At 35.2% G+C, this 24,370-nt stretch overlaps 1 protein-coding gene across 1 annotated transcript; it reads right to left on the bottom strand.

Annotated features, from left to right (window-relative positions):
• Nucleotides 1-1,415: 1,415 nt before the first annotated feature.
• On the bottom strand, nucleotides 1,416-17,823 carry LOC132549568 (suppressor of fused homolog). The gene is made up of 11 exons (XM_060213507.1): nucleotides 17,503-17,823; nucleotides 10,151-10,285; nucleotides 8,491-8,639; nucleotides 8,021-8,163; nucleotides 7,589-7,674; nucleotides 7,001-7,073; nucleotides 6,418-6,601; nucleotides 6,145-6,235; nucleotides 5,549-5,831; nucleotides 4,966-5,034; nucleotides 1,416-4,712 (listed from the first exon to the last, which is right to left on the bottom strand). Exons 1-11 carry the CDS (start codon nucleotides 17,661-17,663, stop codon nucleotides 4,647-4,649), a joined length of 1,440 nt encoding a protein of 479 aa, XP_060069490.1. The 5' UTR covers nucleotides 17,664-17,823; the 3' UTR covers nucleotides 1,416-4,646.
• Between the last annotated feature and the right edge of the window lie 6,547 nt (nucleotides 17,824-24,370).

Genomic DNA, 24,370 nt, shown 5'->3' on the forward strand with positions numbered 1-24,370 from the left:
TGAACATCACCTTTTTACAAACTAGGATTTTCAAACAAAACAAAAAAAAAAAATCTTTAGTCTCCCAGCTTGACTAACACCTTTCCCCACTGAATGATTGGTCAAGTTTATCTTGTACACAAAAGTGGGACAAAAAGTGTTAAATCATTGATCCATCACTGTTGTTTGACACCAGAAGATTACAGTAACTAGTACAACAACTAGGAGGAATCAAACAGTCATTCACCTGTACTGTCAAACTTTGAATGAAGTGTCTATGTAACAATGATTTAATTATATATATTTGCAGAATGCAATTTATGTAGGAAAAAAGTAGGAGAGACTGATTGGAAAACTGTGAAAGGTTGTCAAATATGGGTTAGACAGCATATGTAACTAGACGTTTCCAGAAAATGTTCTGTTCATGTCATGATCATCGGACAAATGTCCCAAGTTTTGGTGCAAACTTCAGATGTGAAAAATCCAAAGGAACTTTAATTACCAGTACTAAGCACAATATATACATCAACATTCCGACGTCCAAGGTATATAAGTTTGTAACTTAAACAGCTACAGGAAACATGTTTGAAAAACATACTTGGAGGAAGAAAAACCAATACAGTTCTTAACAGACCATTTCCCATGATATAACTTTTTTGAATATTATCGAAAAAGAAACTAATAATGAACAAGCATCTGATATTTAATCATATCCAATTGTAACTTTTTACATAATGTTAGAAAAATGCAGTGCCATGCATTCAACACGACAGAAAAATGGCACAAGTTTGGTAAATATACAATGTATTCAACAGTAAAAAAAATCCCAACTATCACTTTGTCAATTTTTACAAGACAATGAATAATGCTGATTTTTTGGCTACCTCATATGTACCAAATTAACAATGTATAGAAGTCCTACTTTGGATAAGGTTTCAAGACATTCCCATCTTGGCAATCAAAACCAGTGCCAATTAATTATCGCTCACAGATCTTAATTAAACTGATAAACATCTATTTTGTTCCAAAGGTTGAAATAAGCAAAGACCAGCCCATGACGACCTGCCTGTATGGTGTTATAAGTGTGCAGATATATACATGTATATATATGAATTGTACACAATATGTAGATCATGTCGCAAGTAAAACTAAATGATATGTACATTATTATCATTGCCAAGTCATTTGAAAAATATCCTTATCATACTGATTAGCAAAGTTTGTATATGCACAAGATCTACTTGTTATCACTACCAATGATTAAATATCCTCTTTGTAAATTTGACAGATCCAGTTTGTCACCTACATATTAAAGATGAAATTTATGTATCCAAACAAGTTTCATTGCCTTTTTAAGAATAGATCACCATGCTAAACTTATTCCACACTCTCCTCTACATATCAGGTTAACCTTTATCCCCCACCCCACCCAGTTACATTCCATTATATACCAACCAACCCCCCCAACTGGTTACACATGCATTTGTAAACCCATAAATGTGAACTTGACAAATCCGTAAACTGAATTAACAACTACGCACATGTAACATTAAAGGATTTAAATCTACCCCCTGCTTTTGTTAGTATAAAATATTATAGAATGTATACACGAGCTAATGAATTGTTATAGACTTCCAACTGCGAAGTCACCAGGGCAGGTCACGCTGCATCACAATTCCTCACCTGTAATTATGTTCAGTCAACTGTAACAGTCAGAGGTGTAGTGAGGATTACAATATCTCACCTCTAATTAAGGCCAAACTTAAACATTAAAAGAAAAGAGGAAGGAAAGCCGACTTAAGGCTTACACAGCTTATATATTACTGTCAAATCATTAATTTTCATGGGAGTTTTATGTTCGCCGATGTCATTGGTAGTGTTATACTGCAAATTCATATATATACATACATGTGCATGAAATGATAAAAAATGACAAGTTTTTTTTTTTGCACTAGTGGATTTTGTGAACGGTGTATTTCAACAAAATAACATCAATGAAACAGAAACTTTCTGAAAAAACATCAAATTTGAAACCCCCCTCCCAACAATGAAAATATATCATTTTTGCAGTATATTTGTGTGCTAAATAGCCATTTCTTGAAATTAATATAAAACACCTGCATTGGTATTAGAAATTAAACAAGAGAATCTCACAATAATTCATCAGTTGCAAATATGTCCTATTTAAATCTATGTGCCCATCAATGGCACAAGGTTACATTGAACTATAACAAGGCAAAATACGTGCATACAGTCGTCATCATGAAAATCACCAACAGTCAAAACATTTAACAAAGTATGTAAACCATCCGTGAACACATATGTGTAAACCTTTATGATAACTATATATTATTATGACAACATCTATATTTCAAATCTTAAAAAAAAAAAAAACACCAAATAGAACAAGATAATTAATATATACGCATTTAAAATTTACAGTTCTTACAATAAAAACATTGACTTTATAATGAATAAGCCCAGCAGCCAACACATTACAGGCGACTTATACTGCAATGTCTGGAGAAGGGCTTAAGTCACAGAACAACAGAACAGCAGCTGCAACTGTTCATAATCTTACTTAATAGCAATTGAGGATGGGCTTATTACCACGCATTGGCTTATTACCAGACATGGGCTTGTTGCCAGATATGGGCTTATTGCTGTATCGATATAGCATTTCAATAATAAGCTTATAAATTATGGAGACTTTATTGACAGCACTATTTGACTAAAGTGGTCCTTCTGAGAGTTGTTTAACATGACCTGGAATCGATATCCCTGAATGAAAAACTCTGAATTGATGACATTTAGTTTCATTAATACAAGAGAGAGTTACCAAAATTTCAGTATCTCTAAATGGAAACTATTATCAAATCTCTACATTAATGACTTTTAGTTTCATAAACACATACATCTGTACATACAGAATAAATTTTATGTTGAAATATGACATATTTTCATTAAATTTCACACAATGAATTCCTTAGCAAGCTATACAGTAAATGTTCTGTATTTCTGTTGGGTGATAACCCAATTCCCCCAAACATCATTTTCAGATCAGAATCAGAATAAAATCAACCCTCACTCTCCATTAAATATCGCACAACACCTCTCTCAATTTAGCAAAGGGGTAACCCATATTCAATGGATTTGTCAATGATAATATTGTATCTATCATAAAAACCTGAAACATCTCTCCAAGATCAATATAAATTTTACATCGCTCTTCCAATTTGAGATTATTAACTAACATCTCTCTTTTAATTTGAGATCAGCAACCAGTCGCAATTATCCATACACTGGGTCATTTCGTTACACTTTCACATCAAATGAAATTATATAAAGTATAGGAAAGGAACAGTAAATGAAATCAAATTATTGGAGCATTTTAAAATATTCATTGAAACTGTGACTATGTCTTAAGTACTTTTAATTACGTCAGAGTGGAAGAATTTAAAGATCTAAAGAAGCCATTATACCAGATATCACACAAGGGAATTAATCTCAACAAGCTTTTTCTACTATAATTGTTTTATAGCTGGTCGAATCAACCTTGTTGCATGTCGTCGGAGGCCAAATGAGATATTACTATATCACCTCATCATTTAACACCGCGGCCAAGTGGTGGGGGACAAGACTCTCATTTAACACCGCAGCCAAACGGTGGGGGAGAGAAAAATATGTTAATACTCTCCATTCCCGTTATCATTTTGATATTATATATATATATAAAACAAGTAATTTTTTTCGGTTAACAAGATTTCACTATCATCTGACTGACTGATGTAAACATCCATCTTAATCATCAAATCTCCGTCACATTTCTGTAACTCACATATGAAATAGATGATCTGCTCTGGGAACATGTATAACAAATCTGCAGTCAAGTTAATATGGAACAAGAAATTTGACCACAGATCAAAAGTCATTAACGAGTAAGGTCATATACCCTCTGTGGAGTAGAATCCTGACCCATAACAATTGTACCCATTGCACACAGAGGCACCACACCTTCCAAATCTGTGTGTAGAAGAATGCTGACAAATGCCACCTATAATCATTGGAAACAGTTCATTGATTAAATCCAACATAACACTCTCTTCATTATGTATAGTAGCCCATTGATATAGGTCTACATATAATATCCACTGAAACACCAAAATCTCTCCACATATTGGCAATCAAAGTGTAGAAGCACACTAATGTAGGTCTGCTTAGATAATCCAGGGTAACAATATTCCTTTCACAAATTGCACAAATCTTCCTGACCTTCCCATTGCAAAATCTTATCAGGGATCTGACTTATCTTCCAGGAAATATTATAGGGAATACCTCCATTAACCTTGTGCAACATGACTGGATTTTTCCCAGTACAAAATGCCTTTCCATCAATGCTGTGCTATTTGACTGAATTTCTTCCAGTACAAAATACATTTTGTCAATGTTGTGCAATATATGTGACTGAATCTCTTTTAGGACAGAGAACACTGAATACCTCTTGATCAATGTTTTGCTATGCGACTAAATTTTGGTGTTTTACACACAATGCTGCACGAAGCGAGCTGATTAAGAGATTGCACCACGGAGGACTTGACATACTGTTACACCAAACAGCATGTAAAAGTTCCAAGTCTTCACCAATACCGTACATCAGGATTCTACACCTAGTCTGAAAGCACTGTGATACAAAGTCTTCTTTCAGGCCAGCTGAATGTCTTTGGACACAACATCTGAAACAAGAAAGTACAGTGGTTATTGATTTGGTAAACATTTATAGAGTCCTGCTGGAGTTTCCAATTATGATAATATTTATGAAAAGAGTTTGAGGATTTTTTATCTTTATTTATATTGAGGGCATAGAAGCGGGCTTCTAAGAACCTACAGACAAAACACTGTAATAGTGAGGGTGTAAAAGAGGACTCCACACAAAATCTACACAAAACAAAGTCCATTATATTGAAGATATAGAAGAGAATTGCTTACCTCATCAGGGTTACACAGTTCCTCTATATCACAGATCATCTCGTCCAGAAAGTCATCAGTTAACAGTACCTGTAACATACCAGTAAATACCTTTACTAAGTAACACTCATACCTGTAACATACCTGTTACATACCAGTAAATACCATTACATAGTAACACTCATACCTGTAACATACCAGTAAATACCTTTACTTAGTAACACTCATACCTGTAACATACCAGTAAATACCTGTAACATACCAGTAAATACCTTTACTTAGTAACACTCATACCTGTAACATACCAGTAAATACCTTTACTTAGTAACACTCATACCTGTAACATACCAGTAAATATCCTTTAAAAAATTTCAAATTTTAGCTCTTTCATTTAAAACTCCTTTTAAGTACACTGCTTATCAAAGCCTTATTCACATGAGTTTTCCTAATGGTTTTTCCTTTGTACACAACTGATTCTTGTCACCTTGACAGATGTTCTAGGTCATTCGTTTGAACAAATATGAAAGCCAAAAATAAAATAGGTAACAACATGTGCATCCCTAGATCTAGAAAGGAGAGGCTACTGTGGAGAGAGTTATCTTACCTGTAGCCAGGGCCCGTGGGCAGCAAAGGGGTGGTTCTCGTCTGCTATAGATCCATTTACACTTGTTGAAACTAGCGTAATTGCTGTATCATTTAATGCACTCATGAATGTAAAATGGCGTCCATGTTTGAGTCGCCCCTTAAGGGCTAATGGCAGAAGAGACCCTGCCTCTAAATTAAACTTCAAATGTACAGATTCTAAACAGCGTGTTCGCAGAAGTTCTGTAGGTCCATCTGAACTGGCGGTACTGTCAAATGACTGCTTCCGAGACTGTATCCGATTACTGCAATCAGAAAGAGAGACATATAGGAAAAGTCTATACCATAGTCACTATATATCCTTTAGTTTTCAAAGAACAAAATGAGGGAACTTCTATTAACTCAGGTAATGATCAGAAAATCATTTAAGATGTTCATCTTGCTCATACAGGGATTCAATTCTTTTACTTAACATTCATAAGTATGTAACGTTACTGAAAGTCATTTGAGATGCTACAAAACATTCAGGTAACACGAACATACATTAATAACTGTCATAAAATGTTATACTTCCAAACATTTCTGTTTTGTTAATATCTAGAGTTCAAAACTGCTTACCCATTATCATATTCAAATTCCCTGCGTGCAAAATGTCCAGGTCGGGAGCCATTGAGACCACGTTTCAATGTTGCCTTGATCTGTTCCGAGTCTGTTGCCAAAAACAATTTCCATTACAATCGATTGCATTGGGTGTAGCCAGATTTTAAGTTCAGTTTAAGATTAAATAATCATCTAGATCTAGTGTTACATTTTGTTTTGTACACAAGCATAAAATATTCATTTCAATTTTTTTCCCTTTCAGATCATCAGTGACTACAATTTTTCACCTACCGAAGTCCGATATCTGAGGACGTTCCTCATTGTTGCTGTTTCGTCGTTCCTCTATCATACGGTTTTCTTTTTCATCTTCATTGTAGAAGTCATCTCCCCCATCACCTGGCTCTTCCCACGAACACCGACTGTTGACACCACTTAGATTGGAGCCCTCAGTCTCAATACCAGTGTCCACACGATCCTAGAACATACAGTGCACATAATAAATGATAAATAAATGAGAAATATGGTCTACACCCAAGTTCCAATTGTAAAAACTTGAAAAGAGTAAACCAGTGTAACTGAAAATTTTCAAATATGATTTAAACAAAACTGGAAATAATTATGTCAGATTGTTATTTTTGACACTAAATTTTATTTGGAAGTCTTTGTTTTTTCTGTGGCAATTTAATTTTTACACTTAGGGCTGGTAAACTCTAACAAGGCTTTGAGCAACTCAGGCTACAAAGTTTGATTACAATTGCCCCACTGCAAGCCCAATCAGTGAGTCCAACAGGCGTCTCATCCTTAATTCATCCACTAATATATACACATGAGATACAGAATGAAGACGATAGAAGGATATCAATTTATTACTAACCTGAAAATGTGGCTCAATTTCAAATATTGTCTCTCCTCTCCTCATGTCTGTGATCAACCAGGGCCCACCAGCACTGCAATGCATAACCCAAAATTTTCTTTTGTGTGACTCTTTTACGATAGGTAATATTGGTACAGTAACCTCTGTTAGGGGACTGTCTTGTAAGTCTTGTCTGAGATATGGATGATTGCAGAATGTATTATTGCTTTTTCTCTCAGACAAAAATTTATATGATGGTGTTGAAGGAAGAAACTTAAGTAGATCAATCTTATCATATCAGAACCAGTTGAAATAATCAAACAATAAAATCCACGCATAACTCAAAGACAGGGGACAGGATTAATACTTGGAGACAGAAAAATTTTGATGGGCTTTTCTATGTAACTATTATATATATTACTATTATTACATGGCTATTGATTCATCATATTACTATTACTATGTAACTATAACATTTTATAGATATACATGGGCTCATTACAGGACTATATTGATATCTATTAGTTTATAAATTAATATACAGATGAGGCCCGATATGTATTCAATGTTGTATAAATGCCATTATATAACTTCTGTTCTGATACTTACCATGGTATGGAGCGGATGAGTTCTATCACTCCTGGACCTGTCCAATGCTGTGCAGCACACAATTCCTCTCCACAAACACCGATTATCTGTATAGGGAAGGACCAGTATGGAATGTCACTGTTATTTCATATACCATATCACAGACTATGTACATTTGATAAATACTTTGATACACATGAATATCAGAGCAAAAACATGTATTGATATTAATCATATTATGTATCTTACAAACTTGTTGATTTTTATTCCCAAAAAATGTTCTTTCCCATTGCAAAAATGTTATTTTTCCAAAAAGAAGAAAAATCTTTCAATAAAACATAAAAGAAGATTGATCAAAATCTTTTCAAAAATTTTACCATATTGTTTCATAATATGGAGGCCCAGGCCATTCTAATATTAGATTTAATTATAAAGCTTTAGAGAATGTGTTACCTGAACAAAGTTGACACAGCCTAATGGTGTCGTGATAGGTAATAGCTGCGCATCTTCAGCCATCAACATGTGTTGTATCCGTGACTCACTGCCGTCCAGCGGCATGTGCCACGGAATGTGATCCCCACGAAACAGAACATTTTCTACAATAGAGAAAATTTTTCATACAGAACACAGCAGATGGTTGCCATCTTTGAAGAGTACATGATTGTGTTACTGGTATGTCTAAACAGTTAGTTCAAACTGCTATCAAAACACATTGGCCATTCTAAAGAAGCATGTGTGTTAGTATGTATACCAATTTTAACTTATGACAAGCCCTATGACTGAAATTAAGGAAGCAGAATTTTTCTCCAGACAATAACATAATTTGCTGAAATTTCTCTAGAAATTAAAAAGACATGCTGCCTTATAGCAAGACATCCGGTCTACAGCGAAACAGATGTGACAGCTATATATAGATTATCTACCTGTTTGAAAGACGTAACGTGATAATGCCTGCATCAATGTAGCTGGCCATGTTGGTGGATTGGTCTCCCCTGGTTCTCTCTTTAATCGGAAAGTTAACTCGAACCCAAATCCACTTGGACCCTCTGTACCATTAAGTCGGAAGGAATGACTGAAAATAGAAAAACACAAACATTTAGCTCTTGTCAAATGTGTACCAAAATGACAGCAAATATCAAAGTATTGTCATTGCTATTCTATGATCTCTAAGCATTATATATCATATCTTCTTCGTAGTGTTCAAATTAGGCTGGAAAAGTGCTGATAAATGCAGATTTAAGTCGATGGTACGTCATTAATAAAGTATTAACTGTAACAGAATGAGGAATCTTTGATAGTTCAATTTTTAGTTCAATTTGGAATTATGAAGTATTTGTAAAATTTGACATGTTGCATTTTTTCTCTTTCAGCTACATATTCCATTGCTACAGTTTGTCGTTTGCCACAAAATTTCAAAGTATAAAGTTAATTAATCATTCTGTTAATGGCCTTGGTGAAATACTCTGAAACTTAAATGTTTATTGTCCTAATAAAATGTCTAACAAAGGTGAAATACCCCAAAACTTAAATGTATATTGTCCTAACAAAATGTCCAACAAAGGTGAAACACCCCAAAACTTAAATGTGTATTGTTCTAACAAAAGTAATACATGTACATCTAGGAGTATTTAAAAATGGTGTCTAGACAGGAAATTGGCTATACCAGTAGTTAAATAGAGTAATAATATGTCACAATTTGAGGGACATAATTTATTTATTAATTGAAAACGTTTCTCATATATCTAAGTATTTATAAAGAAGATAAGCATTAAAACAATGAAACTTGACGTTGATTTTCAAGGTAGGTGGTACAATAAATCGCCATCTGCATTATCATTGACTGTGAGAAAAATCACACCTGTTTAAAATGGCTGGAAAACAGATGTTTTTTGTGCAACGGTGCCATAACTAAGATCACATCAGAGGATAGGAGCCACCCATGGCTGCACACCTTTAGGGCATATGAGCTAGTAAAAGTCAAATAATCCCACGCAGATTCTATCAATGCCAAGCTTTGAACTGGTCGTAATGAGAAGAAACTTTGCTAGTGTCAACCCGACTCATTATAGCTTTCTTCAATAATTCATCATGTTGGCTGCCTCTGCCTGATGTTAATGCTTGTTTGACTGGCCGCTGACATGGGCCACCCATGCAGAGGCCACACTCAGGGGTGCCACACACAGAGCAGCAGATCCCTGTTATTCTAGGCCACCGCCTACAGGCTCAGAATTATCACATATCATATTTATAATTATCTAGCAAATATCGTGGCTTCATATAATTACAAGTCATTTTGAAATTTTTGTCCAGCGTCTTTTACGGGCCTACCCAAGTTTAAAATTTATACTGAAAATAGGAATATTTTCATCCTGTCTTGCTTCTGATCAAAGAAAAAAAACAAATAAAAATGAAAATGTGATTCGTTTTTCATGTGGGAAGAGTATAATGATCATGGAGAAACTGCCAGAATATGACACAAAAGAGTCACAAACGTTAACAAAGAGCTTGTCTTTAAATATATATATATAGTAAATGACTAAAGAAGTAAAGGACTATTAACTTAAAGTCTTCACAAATACTTACTCATGCACTCTACCATCACCATGGAGATCGGACAATCCATAGCTGATGTAATGCCAATGTGATGGAATACCTCTATTCTCGTCCCCAGGGTGAGCGTACATGCTAATGTAGTCGAGGGGGTCAGGACCACCCAACCTGGAAAACAAAAACCAAGATTTATACAAAAGGTCAACTAAGGTTAAGTTTGTCTAAACTTAAGATATGGTTTTACTTTAGAATATATTCTTTGGCTTTAGATTAAATTCCCCTCATATTGGCTAAAGGTTTTTATTTTAGCTCATGAAATAAAATATTGTTGGTATGCCTGTGTCATGTCATGAGCTACGGTACAACTTTACAGATACATTTTTTATCATAGATTAATATGTTAAAAAAAACTTTATTCTTAATTCTTTTTCCTATTTTTTCAAATTAAAATTTCATCTGAAATGAAATTGTGAAATGACCAGATTAACAAAAATTGTTCTTTTAGCTAATCCATGCAGACTTTCAAAGGTAAAGAAGTGTATGAGACTAAATCTCCGATTAATATTAAAATACTTCCATCTCAAAACCAGTTGAGTTGTTCTAAATAACAAATGTATCTTAAAAAATGAATTTATACTTATTTTTTAACTCAAAAACCATACATAAATTGTACCTTTATTGTAAATAGTACTAGATTTACAATACGGCTGTCAGTTGACAGTTTCAGGTGGAATATGTATCCTGTTAAGAATTCAATCATGAAATATGATATACAATAGTACCGGTATACAGCCCTACCCTGTGCAAAACTCATATCATGATCAATTCCTACAAATCTCAATAACAGTACTAGGCAATCAGTCAAGGATTTGTCAGTTATATTAACACTATAATCCATATTCATGATATGGGTCCAATTTGCCCTTCATCTTTTAATTATCTACAAGTTTCAAATTAAATGTAGATAGTTTTTTACATAAAATCTTTAAACATATCTGCCATATACATTATATTGTGTCAAGCCATCAGCAAGCATGCAAGACATCCCATAAATCTTATCAATATCTGTACACCTGGGATTCACCACGATAAAATCTCCCCATTTCCACTCTGACTACAGCCCATTCTTAAAAGCTACTTAAACACTATCTACTAATTTAACCAGCTGGTATTTAAATTTCTAATAAAAAAACACAATATATACTAATGAAGGTGTTCTCCTACACAGTCAAGTGTGACCTAAGTTAGGTCTACCCTTGATAATAATACTGTGATTTCCACTACTTACAAGCACAGTGAACTACATTTTTTTACAATTTAATAGCCGAATCAATCCAATATACTTATCAAAATTAAATTTCTCTTCAATACGCCAAGGGGGCCAATAATTGATAATCTCTCGTTCCATGTATGGGGTATTGTGGCATGGCTTTATTAATTACGGGGCAATGATACAGTGGGGGCTTTTTATCAGTGGTTTGGGATGGGGGCACTTTTCGTGATTTTTGGGGAAAAAAATGGTAAAATTTGGGAGGACATGTTTAGAAGTAGATTGCAAAATTTGAGAATAAAGCTTGAATAATTTTAATTGTTTGGGGATTACCATTAGCCCCTTCCCTAAAAGCCCTAGAATGAGTCTTGTAACAAAGACGCAAGTTTTGTTGATTTGCTTACAATTATTACTGAAAAAAAGAATGACATCAGTGTTGAGTTTTAAAATTACAGCATGTTTTCCACCTGCAAAGCAAAAATTAATTTCAAATACCAACAACACGTAAAATAACACCGAATGAGGTACCCATCCACACTGCAGGTGAGAGTCAGATTATGTCTGTTTATATCAATAATGAGTTCACAGGTAAACATGTCTGGCAGTGGCCGATAGTTGCCATGTATAGCGGACTCCCTACGCCCACCCAAGGTCTAGGCCGGAGGTAAGTGAGATACCCCCTATGGTCTACACTGTGTCAACAACATTCATTGAGTCGCTCAGTGAGGCAACGCCTATAGGACCCCCTACTGACAGTCCAACAAAGCCAGTCGATAGCATTCACCTGTCGTAGTATGAGTGCTGCAGTGTATCTGCCAAGCCGAGCATGGCCCTAATCCACCACTCCGATCTCTGTCCAAAGATTAAACCTTTGCTACATAGTTAGCTTATACAAGTGAGCAATCACAACCTGTGTTTCTCACAAATAATCATACCCCTGTATTTTTGTAAATGTTTACAGGTAGTCGATCACTACCGCACGAACAATCTACATGGTGTATACTGTTTATTGTATTTATAAATATAATTTCAATAATCTATACATTATAGTAATTGTATGTCCTCATAAATTTCCATTGCATGAAAGGATCAAATTTATTCCTAATCTTGGAATTCTTTATAGGAAGTATTCACTGAAAAAAAAACAAAGCCCACAAAGACAGTTCAATACAAACATTTGAAGGACTACAATATATTTCTGCGCTTTCATTCAGCACTTGTGAAGCTAACTGATCTACTTCTCGTGATCACTTGGTAATGAGAGCGATCGACCTCGTACAGCCCGGCCCCCTGGCTGTAATTATTCCTGGTCGCTCTCCCACATAGCATCGCTGCCCTACAATACTCTCTATCGAACACATATGCTAATTAAAACCAGTCCTTTCATGGTTCTTCCTTAACATAACACTACTGTATGTTATTATGGATATTGCCTCACTTCTCCATGGAAAAAAGTCACACTTGTAATTATCAGAGACTAATTTTGTAAAAGCTTATTTTTTTTATTGAAATTAACAACTGTTATGATTGTTTAATGTAATAAAACATCTTTCAAAGTTAAAATATATGTTCCTTCTATATTTCAGGTTTTCCTGATGTTCATACAAAAAGTAATTATTACAAATACAGGATTCTTTTGTTAAACAGTGTGAATCTACTGGTACCCTTGGTAATCTCTTTGAAGAAAATCAAGGAGAGAGTTTGAAAGATATTTTACATGTTACTTGTCAAGCTTCAATGTGTATGAATCATGTTCCGTGTATTTTCGAATTCCAAATAATGAAATGAAAGAATCCATAATGAAAACAAACATTGTTTGATAAAGAAACACTGAATTAATTTAAGTTGGCAGCTGTAACTTGTGAAATACGTTTTAGGATTTGTCCCGAAAAAACTCTAAATATATAGCATTCTTTGAGATCTTTGGAATACTCTATGTAAGAACTGCCAGAAATACATGTATGTACTGTAGTCATTTTGTATTGTCCAACTTTGCCATTCTGAAATTAAGCCTTTCTCAGGAGATTTAATTTACTCATAGACTGCCCAGTGCTTTGGACGCAATGGGCAAAGAGACCTTCCCAAAATTCATTTGCTCTAGATCAGGATAGCATGCAGCAGGCCCCTTTGCATATTGTTTAGTGAGGTAGCCATCAGCTACTTCACAGACAGTATGCCTAAAAATAAATCCAGAAACAAAACTATCTCTACTTTTTTAGCTAAATACAACTTAATTTGTCTGCCCTTTAAGAAAGGGATTCTTAATCTGAAAGATCCATGTCAAATGCAGCTCCCAACATATCTAGTAAGTATATTGTAGTACCACAGTGACCGAAACCTACATTTCCTATAATTATAGATAAGAGTATATAATTTTAAGCAATAACAAATTATGCACAAAATTTTAACACTACAAATCTCTCTTCATTTTAAAACAAAAACAACATTGACATGTTTGTTTTAATTGCCTTCCTTATTTGCTAGACTGAGAACTTAACAAATCACCGTTATGTTATACACATACCCAGATAGATAATTGTGGTTTGCCATGGTAAAATTGTGGGATGATGCCAATTTTCATGATGTACACAAGTTATAATTAGACGCCACAATTTTTACATTACATTCATTCATTTTTGAAATGTAATAGGTTTGCTTTAAGATAAAACTCTAATGAGAGCTGTCGCAAATTATAAGTTGCATTGTTTCTTGTGTCTGATGTATATATTTTTGAAGTACACACTGCCATGGTACAGAATGTCATAACGTTATGGTACATTATTTTAATATTGTGGACTCTGTATTTCACTGCCCTGTTAAATTTTAAAGGACAATATAGCAAGGTGTCCTGCCTCATTGTTTGTGCATGTCATTGTGAGGGTTTAGCAGGCTGTCTGCCATACACATGCAGCCAACCGTACATGTTTTGTCTTCAAAAATACAAACTGACAAACTGGATGTATATGAAATATAGGCCTGTGCCATTACATGTTTATACACTTAGAGACCAGTATGTGTATCTTGCTTTTAGAACCTCTATGAAAGATCATACTTATCATATAGTTTCAGCAGACGTATGTACTAGGTACATGGTTTGAAGTTAACACTATGTACTGACATAGATAGACTTCCCTAGGACATCGTCTCTGGAATCTCAAATTTTAAGTCCAAGAGAGACGACATAGATATTGGTCTCGTTGGATATGTCTGGTTCCTAGGACTGCTTTTCAAAATATAACAAGATTCTCAATTTCAACCTTAGGTAGATAATGACCTCTGCAAAATCTTTTTTGTAAATGTTTCATTTGAAACTGGTGATCTATATTTAGAAAAGTCCCTTTATCATATAATATGCCGAGTGATACAATTACTTGTAATTCGTGGACATGGTCATGGATGTTGTTTTTCTGAATAGTTAAATAACATAGATTGAAATATTTCACTTCTAATAAAATACTACAAAAAGTTTCATCATTTTAAAAGGCCTGTAAGTTACATTTGTAAATGACTATAATTAAGATGTCAAATGGACAGAACAATATGATAAAACAAATGGTATTTGGTATTGTTAATTGTCACTTTGGTTCTAAATAGATAGTGCCTCCAACATCTTTAACAACAAAAACCTGCCTGAATTAAACACCCTATTATCAAATTACAATGATCAATCACCTTTGGTTTCTACCCCATGCTTATATGTAATTCACAAAAGGGTATCTCTCCTGGGATTAATCAATATATCAACAAACTCGTTCTCCACAATACCTCCTCTACCTAGGCTCCACTTATTCAGGCCTCTCTGTTACCGGCCCATTGTGTTGGCATTCCACAATCCCTTTAAGTACTTATAAACATCTACATAGATCAAGACAAGAAAGTGGGGAACTCTGCGTTGTCCAACCCCCCACCCCCAACCCTGAACCCTACACTTAGCCACGACTACTTAAGCAGATCATGGGAGATTTTTAATGGAATCTGTTTACAATCCAGGGGAGAAAAAAACAAGTTTATTCCCATATCTGGTACACTTGTACCCTGTTTCATGGAACTTTGCTGTAAGGGTTTGTTTACTAAATATCATTAATTAACAACAATTATAATTTGGTTGATCAAATGAAAATTATATATATTTGTTTCATTACTTTTTTCAAATGTTAAAGATGCATTTTTTTTAAAACTTGAAAATAAAATCCTAATTTTTGCCTAAACTGCACCAACCTGCTAAAAAGACCCATCTTGAAATATTTAATTTGATTTGAATCTTTTTAATTAAATGTTTGAAAAATTATCCTTTTTGCTGTTAAGTACCTCAGCAAACATTCATTGTAAATATGAAATAGATAGAGTATATTAACTAAATTAAAATATAATTGTAACTATTGTATAAAAACCTGCAGTTATAAAAAGAAACATTTTGGGAAGCGAGTTGCATAATTTATAATTTTAGCTAGGAAGGATTTATACACAACAGAAAATTTCATACTTGGTATATGAAAGCTGAAACTCCAGAAGAAATCATACAATTTCTCAACACTATATATCAAATTCTCTATTTATCATCAAAAAATTTAAAATGAAGTTTCAAGATGAAAATCATTTCTTTACATTTCTTTTTCTTTTCCATAAATGATCAAATCATTGGATTATTATGTATACACATTTTGTGCACATTCAGATTCCACAAAGCTTTCTATCAAATGACTGGATTTCCTTGAGACCTATTGTAATTAAAAAACTATATTTTGTCAAATTTGTGAACAATAATGATCTTAACGGATCAATTTTGATAACTCACAAAAAAAAACTAACATCAGTTATTCAGACCTTTAAAAAAAACTACAACAAAAATTTAACAAATCAAAATAAGGAATGTTTACATAAAAACAAATGTTTTAACATGACAATAAATAAAACAAAAAATATGCTAAATACAAATTTAGAAAAGTAATAAACAATTTCTGAATTCCAGATAATTTTAGAACATTATTCACAAGCTAGCAAATACTTGGTATGGCATATCTGAACCAAGATTTGTTTGCTTTGATAATTTTTTTTTTTATGAAAACTTTTTCTTTCTATTAAGACCACAATCTGCTTTTTTTAAATTTGATCTTACTTTCTATCCAAGTACAAATGTAATAAGATCATTAGCAAAAATGCAGAAACACTTAAAAATTCTATATTCTATAATTACTTTTTAAAAATTTAGTAAATGAATCATTAATTTTTGTTCTACAATGATTTCATTGTTTTCCTTCAAATGTTTTTCTTACTTTTTTTTGGCCTTTACGACTACGACTGCTTCAAAAAAGTATCAATGTTTACTGATCATCTGCTATTTTCTATTTTAGAACTTATTCAAGTTCATTCCATTTCGTAAAATTGTATGCTATGTATAGGGCAGTTGTACGTAATCAAATGGTAGGGATGGTCAGAAGATAAAAACGTACCATGACTTATATATAGATATCTATCTTAACTTGTCAAAAAGTCAATACAGAATTGATAACATTTACAGAATATAACATAATAAAACAGTTAAAATTAAAACTGTTAAAACTGAAAAAAAAACTTAAAAATCTAGAAAATAAAGCTTGATTTCAATAAGATATTTTTAACGAAAATTATTGGGGTTCGTGGTTGTGAATACACAGTCCTGGCTTTCAGCTGCACTCAGCCACTTGCATGGACTTTTACCAGTTGTAGTACATTAAGATTTTTACCATCTGAATTTTTGTTCACGGAAATCGCCACTAGATGCCACTACAAACTCAATACCCAAAGTAATTTTGATAAGTCAAAAATAAAACTCAATGGTACTATTTTGAACACTCCAGCCAGGAAATGCCCGAACTTTAAAAGTCAAATTTGAATACACGACCATAATATTCAACGCCCGTCATTCATAACATCCCCGGGACAGGTATGCTGGAACATTCCTTCGGTATTTTTCATACATTAACAATAACAATAAAACACAGGGAAGAGAAAACAAGTTTTCTGATGACATTTTACCTTAAAAATAACACATGAAGGATAATGTTAGTCCGTGTTTACAACAAAGGCCCAACCTGCAATATACAAACATGGCCACAATGTCCAACACATTACTCACCAGTATTTTACTAATGCTGTTACTTGTAGCGGGTTTGGTTGGTCGGGATAAAGTCGCCGACATTCTGTATATATCGCCTCTAATCCTGGAGGCGTTACTGGCACAGATGATTGCGAATAATTGGAACCGTAAATACTTTCACGGTCGTCCATGTTTGCCATTTACAAAATTCGGGCTGTTCTAAACACCGGATTTCCACCCAATATTTCCTCTGTTGCTGCCTTACTCTCCACTTTGGCACACAGACATGTTTGTTTATATAAATTTCATCAACTAGAATATAAATCCCATGACATGAATAAATCCCAGAAGGTGCATGTTAGCGGTGCGAATTCATTATTTCCTAAGCTAAATATGAACGTCTCTTCGCCCTATGAAATACCAGTGACTGATCAACACTGTTAGCTTCCGCTGGGAGACCACCCATGTATTCTCGTATTTTCTCGTTTCAGGGCGTTATCTATTTCATTTTAATACTCCCACGTTCATTTTCGTTGTTTGCATTGAAAGAATTAAGATAAATTAGAATATATATAAAGGAATGTATGCGATTATTAAGCAACAAACAAAAAAAAGAAAAAGAAAGTTCTGAATAATTTTGTAATTTAAAAGCCAAACACGACACGTTTTTCCGGAATAACAAGTGGATTTTTTTAAAAAACTTAATGTGTAGTTTTATTGGTTGGTTCTGAACATAATAATTTTTTAAACATTAGGGAATCCAAACTGTGTCATCATTCAGACGGCAATACATTAAGCTACGACGGTTATAGTTTACTAGCATTTAAAAGTACATTGATTGTTTTCACTCGTGGTGTACCAGAAGGTAAACCTTGAATATTCGTGGATTTACATGGTGTGGTAAGGGAGGTAACTCTTTATGATTTAACACACTGCTACAACTTCTCTATTGCTATTGTCGCGGCTGATGATGATTATGTGAAGCTGCATTAATTCATGTTTGTTGCTGCTGATGTTGTGCACACCCGGGTGCTGCTGTCACTGTTTATACGCCTTCCTGAAATCGAAGACATTGCATGTTTTTCTATACCAGCTACCTAGATAATTACTACAGTGTAAGAATCAATGATGGTTTACTTCTAATTGTATCATACATATTCCCTTTCGTAAAACCTTCCATTTCTTGATGGTAACAACCTGCATTTCCCAACCGATGTCGTAATTGATTCGACATTTAAAGGAGTAATCAGAATTACAGATGTGTCACGTGGTGAGCATGAGTATGTTTCTCAATTTTAAGTAAAATTCTTGTCTTCGAATATGACTATTTTGAAGTTTATGAATATAGCAGTACGATTAAATAAGTGATTTTAAGGTGACACACTGAAGTACTACACGTATTTAACAGTACATGGTCATCCCGAAACCGCCGCCTGCAGGTTTAGCGAACACAAAGTTATATCATTTATATTCATAATTCTGTTTATTACCTTTATGAATATAAATGTATAAACAGTAATAAATAATTGTTCTTTGAGAAGAGTTTCATGTGTGTAGCAGATTTACTAATCATTCACTAATATTCAGCATGTCAAAAGACCATAATAGAATGCAATTACAATTTTCATGAAGTCCATAGTTAAAATAGAATTAATTTGTAATACTGGATTTGAATTTTTTCGGCCTGTTGAAAGCAACGCACTGGCCGTTCACCTAGCTGTCCGGGGTTCGATTCCCGGAACGGACGTGAAAAGATAAGGGGTCACCTGTCCGACCGCGTGGGTTTTCCCCTGTACTTCGGTTCCTACCACAATAAGACCCCTCGCGCGCTTACATCCGGACCAACAAGAGTGTTTAGTATAAGTTGAAATAACTTGTTTCGCGATTATTGTAAATTAAATTAAGTTTATTTTAAAAAGAATCTGTGTGGTAGCCGTGTGTGTTTAGGATTTCTAGATGCAGCGACTTGTTTCTAATTACACTATAAAAAGTACACTTTGTTGTGTGTTTGTGTGTGTCTCTCTCTCTTCTCTCTCTCTATCTCGCTCTCTCTTCTTGCATAACTTTATATTCTATAGGAGTGAGGTCGCTAGTGTGATGTAACTAAATGAATTGGTGATTTTATGATTTTTAATTAGTAGTAATAGTGACCTCGACATTGACCTTGATGGCGTTGTCTTAGCTGACTATTGTGTAAAGTTTCATTAAAATTCCTCAAATACAAATTTACCAGAGTGACCATATTGATTCAGGATATTATTGGACGTGACGGGATGGAGTAGGGCGGGATGGGACGGAACGGGAAAGGTCAATATTACAAGATTAAGAACACTAGATGCCCCGAACCCCCACCCACCCCTCGTTTAATGATACACCATGCTAGATTCGACTTTTTAAATCGATCTTAATAATTTGTTTATCAGGCGGTAACGATATCAAGAATAAAATAATGAATTCCCTGTAGCTTAAATGAAGCAGTTTAAAACAGTGAAATATGAAAATACAGTGGCAGTTGTAACTGAAACATTAAATCGCTTTCAAGTTTGAGAAGATTGACTCCCAATCACGTAGATACCAATATCAATGTATGGGGGTGGGGGGGGGGGGGGGGGGGGGGGGGGGGGTACGTGACTTTGAGACCAATATCAACGCGTATGGGGGAAATGTGACTTTGTGAGAGGGGGGAATACGTGACTTATAACGGATAGAAAAACACAACTGAAATGAACGTAAATAGCGTAGACATGCGCAGATGAGAGTCTGTGTCTGCAGAGTGTTGACTACATAACGCCTGACGCCAAATATATCAAACTGGTCGTGTCCCCATAGACAGCTACATCTAAAAGGTAGATTTCTAGCAGGTGTACCTAACAGATTTCATTTATGGCTTTGAGCAGGTGTAAATTTCACAGGTAAGTGTATTTGTTGCCTTAGACTGGAATGGTCCCAGACTACCTACATCCTGTGAAGCAATAGACATTTTTTTACCTGAAAATGATGATATATTAGCTCTAAAGAAATTCAAACATGAAACGGAACTTAAAACCCAAACAACAAATAAACTGAAGTCGTCTAAACATTATGTTAGAGAGAAGAAGTGGAATTTGAATAAACGAGTAGAGAGACGTATTTAAGATACATTTGCATTACATATGTATTATATATATTTTTTAGAGGGGGATGGTGGTTACAAGAGATTGAAACATTAACATTTAGAAAGAATTTATTTTAATATTGCTTCATGTTCTATTAACAGACAGGGTCATCTTACATGTACCAGGTTTTGAAGGCTGAACAAGGCCGCAGGACTCTAGAGTTAAAGCACCAACCTGGCGAGTGCCCACGTTGGTCCGGGTTCGAATCCACGACTTAGTGGCGATAAAGCAATCGCCAGCCGCGACCACATTGAAGAAATGGATATATATGTTCATTGCCTAACATGAAGGACATAGACAACGAATTTTCTTTTGTGCTCCAAAGTACAGGGGCATATAAGAAAGTTTCTGGGGGAGGAGGGTTTGTGTAGTATATAGACTGCCCCAGTGTTCCAAAGCAGACTTTTAAATGTGATACGGATTCGGGGTATCAAAGCGTGTTTCAGATTAAAAAAAAAAAATTCCTAAACACATACTGTACAAAATGCTTTTGTACTCTCATCCCGTCTTGCTAGTCACGATACATATAATAAAAAAAATCCTAAGAATTTACGGCTTTAATGTTTACATTTGCATAGCAATAGCACCATAAACAAAAACAAATAAACACGGTGATACATCATAGGGTCGTGGGAATTTTTATGGATATTTGAGGCGGGGGTGTACTATGAATTTTTGGGTGAACATATAGTATAATAAGTTACAATTGTGGATATCAATTACATGGCAGGGTTGTAATGTGTTTTTCACACACAGTAAATTGTTCTTGTAATAAGCTAATGACATTCAGCGCCTAGTCGTTACAACGGATACGACAACGGGTTCCACATCAGGGCCTCTCGACAGATACGGCAACGGGTTCCGTTTCAGGGCCTCTTGACGGGTACGACAACGGATTTCACTTCAGGCCTCTCGACGGATATGGCAACGGGTTCCACTTCAGGGTCTCTTGACGGATACAACAATGGGTTCCACTTCAGGATCTCTCGACGGATACGACAACAGGTTCCACTTCAGGGCCTCTCCATGGATACGACATCGGGTTCCACTTCAGGGTCTCTTGACGGATACAACAATGGGTTCCACTTCAGGATCTCTCGACGGATACGACAACGGGTTCCACTTCAGGGTCTCTTGACGATACAACAACGGGTTCCACTTTCGAGCCTCTCCATGGATACGACAACGAGTTCCACTTCAGGGTCTCTTGACGGTATAACAACGGGTTCCACTTCTGAGCCTCTCGACGGATACAACAACGGGTTCCACTTTCGAGCCTCTCCATGGATACGACAACGGGTTCCACTTCAGGGCCTCTCTATGGATACGACAACGGGTTCCACTTCAGGGTCTCTTGACAGATACAACAATGGGTTCCACTTCAGGATCTCTCGACAGATACGACAACGGGTTCCACTTCAGGGTCTCTTGACGATACAACAACGGGTTCCACTTTCGAGCCTCTCCATGGATACGACAACGAGTTCCACTTCAGGGTCTCTTGACGGTATAACAACGGGTTCCACTTCTGAGCCTCTCGACGGATACAACAACGGGTTCCACTTTCGAGCCTCTCCATGGATACGACAACGGGTTCTATTTCAGGGTCTCTCTACGATACAACAATGGGTTCCACTTCAGGATCTCTCGACGGATACGACAACGGGTTCCACTTCAGGGTCTCTCCATGGATACGACAACGGGTTCCACTTCAGGGTCTCTTGACGATACAACAACGGGTTCCACTTTCCAGCCTCTCCATTGATACGACAACGAGTTCCACTTCAGGGTCTCTTGACGGTATAACAACGGGTTCCACTTTCGAGCCTCTCCATGGATACGACAACGAGTTCCACTTCAGGATCTCTCGACGGATACGACAACGGGTTTCACTTCAGGGTCTCTTGACGGTATAACAACGGGTTCCACTTTCCAGCCTCTCCATTGATACGACAACGAGTTCCACTTCAGGGTCTCTTGACGGTATAACAACGGGTTCCACTTTCGAGCCTCTCCATGGATACGACAACGGGTTCCATTTCAGGGTCTCTTGACGATACAACAACGGGTTCCACTTCTGAGCCTCTCGACGGATACAACACCTATCGATACACTTTCGATAAAGAGTTGTTGAGTTGAGTTTTATTGATAAAACCATTTGCAGTTTAAAGTAAAATACACAGAGAATGTATTGTTAACACACTGAACAGTCTTTTATAGCATTTATAGTCGTATAGGGAGACGACACAATATAATGGCTGCCTCAATGTTCAAATTGTACTCCATATTTTGACTTTAAAACCTCTAAAATGTAACTTTTCTTAGTTATGTTATGGAAAGTATTTTAAATGTGGTCCATTTTCATGATATGTGAAGAAACTAGTCTCGAAGGTGTAATTTTGCACGCTAAGGCTTGAAAAAATACAAAACACAACTTTTTGAGACTCGTTTCAAAAAGTCTGAAATGAAATTAAATGAAAATCATCAATATCAACGATAATGTTTAGTGTATATTTGCACGTTTATTCGGGTTTTGATTTACTAATTTCTATACTGAAAATTATAGAAAATAATATATAAACTGATCTTATCAGAAAGAACAGAATTCTGCCTTACTACAGTCAATTACGTTTCGAAAATATTTTAAGCACATTACGATTGATTGTGTTCGGGATATATTTTCACTGCCCATGATTTTATATCAGATCAGATTGTAATCATATGGTCATTGTATATGACACGATTTCTATTCACTATGTTTTATCAAACCAAAAAGGCGACATCTGAAAGCATGTCCGAGAAATGCAAAACGCCCAGATATAGACCACCAGCGAGCATAGAGTTAAAAATACAGCAAGTCATTGGGAACTATATTTGATTAGAATATAACTCCAAATCATGGACGTATACTTTATTTACCAACTTCTAGCCTTAACACAGTAAATCCGTGGTAAAGATACTATACCTGCCTACGAAAAGCACGGGAGATTTGCATACCAATTAAAAAAAATAAGGAAAACACATGAATAGTCGTAAATAAAGTTTTCAGTTGGCATTCACGGGCTTCTGAAAGGCCAAATAGACGACGGCAAATTCAATGAAGCGCGTTAAAAAATGTTATTGATGCCGAATATACGGTCAGTCCTTGACAAAACCAGGTGATTTAAGCGAACAATCTTTTGAACGCCCATATATGAAATATTGACATGCAAGCTCGCAGTGAACCAATGACAAGTCACTATATGATTTTTATAGTAATTTGAAAGTGGATATTGGGCACTCGAAATTCTGTTGTGATTGAAATACGGATTATAAATGAACCTCAGTGTTTGAAGGGAGGTAACCTTGTTAATAATTCTGTTTTGTCAATTCCTGTACTGTGCTAGTTTAGTTACAAAAATAGGTCTTATAGAATGTTTGATAGTTACAAAACAACAGAAGGAAAACTGTCATTTTAAAGGGACCCATGCATAAATGCTTAGAAAAAAATAAGAGTGTGGGAAGTTGACTCTGTCCGGGGTGATAGAAGAGACTAATTACATCTAAGTCCGTGGTGAAAGTTAAGTTATTTCGATCTTGAATCTTTTGTAAGATTTTAAAAACAATGTATTTGCAAAACTGTAGTTTTGTGAATTAGTTTTTCTTCCTTCGGAATAAACACTTTCGCTGTTTATCGTGTACTTTAAAACAATCCGGAACACCCTTCTCCGTTGTTTCGTACCTTCATTTTAGATACGCCTTAGACCGGATCG

This window comes from Ylistrum balloti, unplaced genomic scaffold (genome assembly GCF_031769215.1).
Source record: "Ylistrum balloti isolate Yb309-2 unplaced genomic scaffold, AGI_CSIRO_Ybal_v1 Utg370066, whole genome shotgun sequence".
Taxonomy (NCBI): domain Eukaryota; kingdom Metazoa; phylum Mollusca; class Bivalvia; order Pectinida; family Pectinidae; genus Ylistrum; species Ylistrum balloti.

What these genes read in the sequence shown, in the direction of transcription:
- LOC132549568 (XM_060213507.1), bottom strand. Translation starts at nt 17,663, where the DNA reads ATGGCAAACATGGACGACCGTGAAAGTATTTACGGTTCCAATTATTCG. An exon ending in CTCATCCGCTCCATACCATG is followed by an intron (nt 7,074 to 7,588) that starts GTAAGTATCAGA and finishes TATGCATTGCAG; the next exon opens with TGCTGGTGGGCCCTGGTTGA. An exon ending in AAATTGAGCCACATTTTCAG is followed by an intron (nt 6,602 to 7,000) that starts GTTAGTAATAAA and finishes TGTATGTTCTAG; the next exon opens with GATCGTGTGGACACTGGTAT.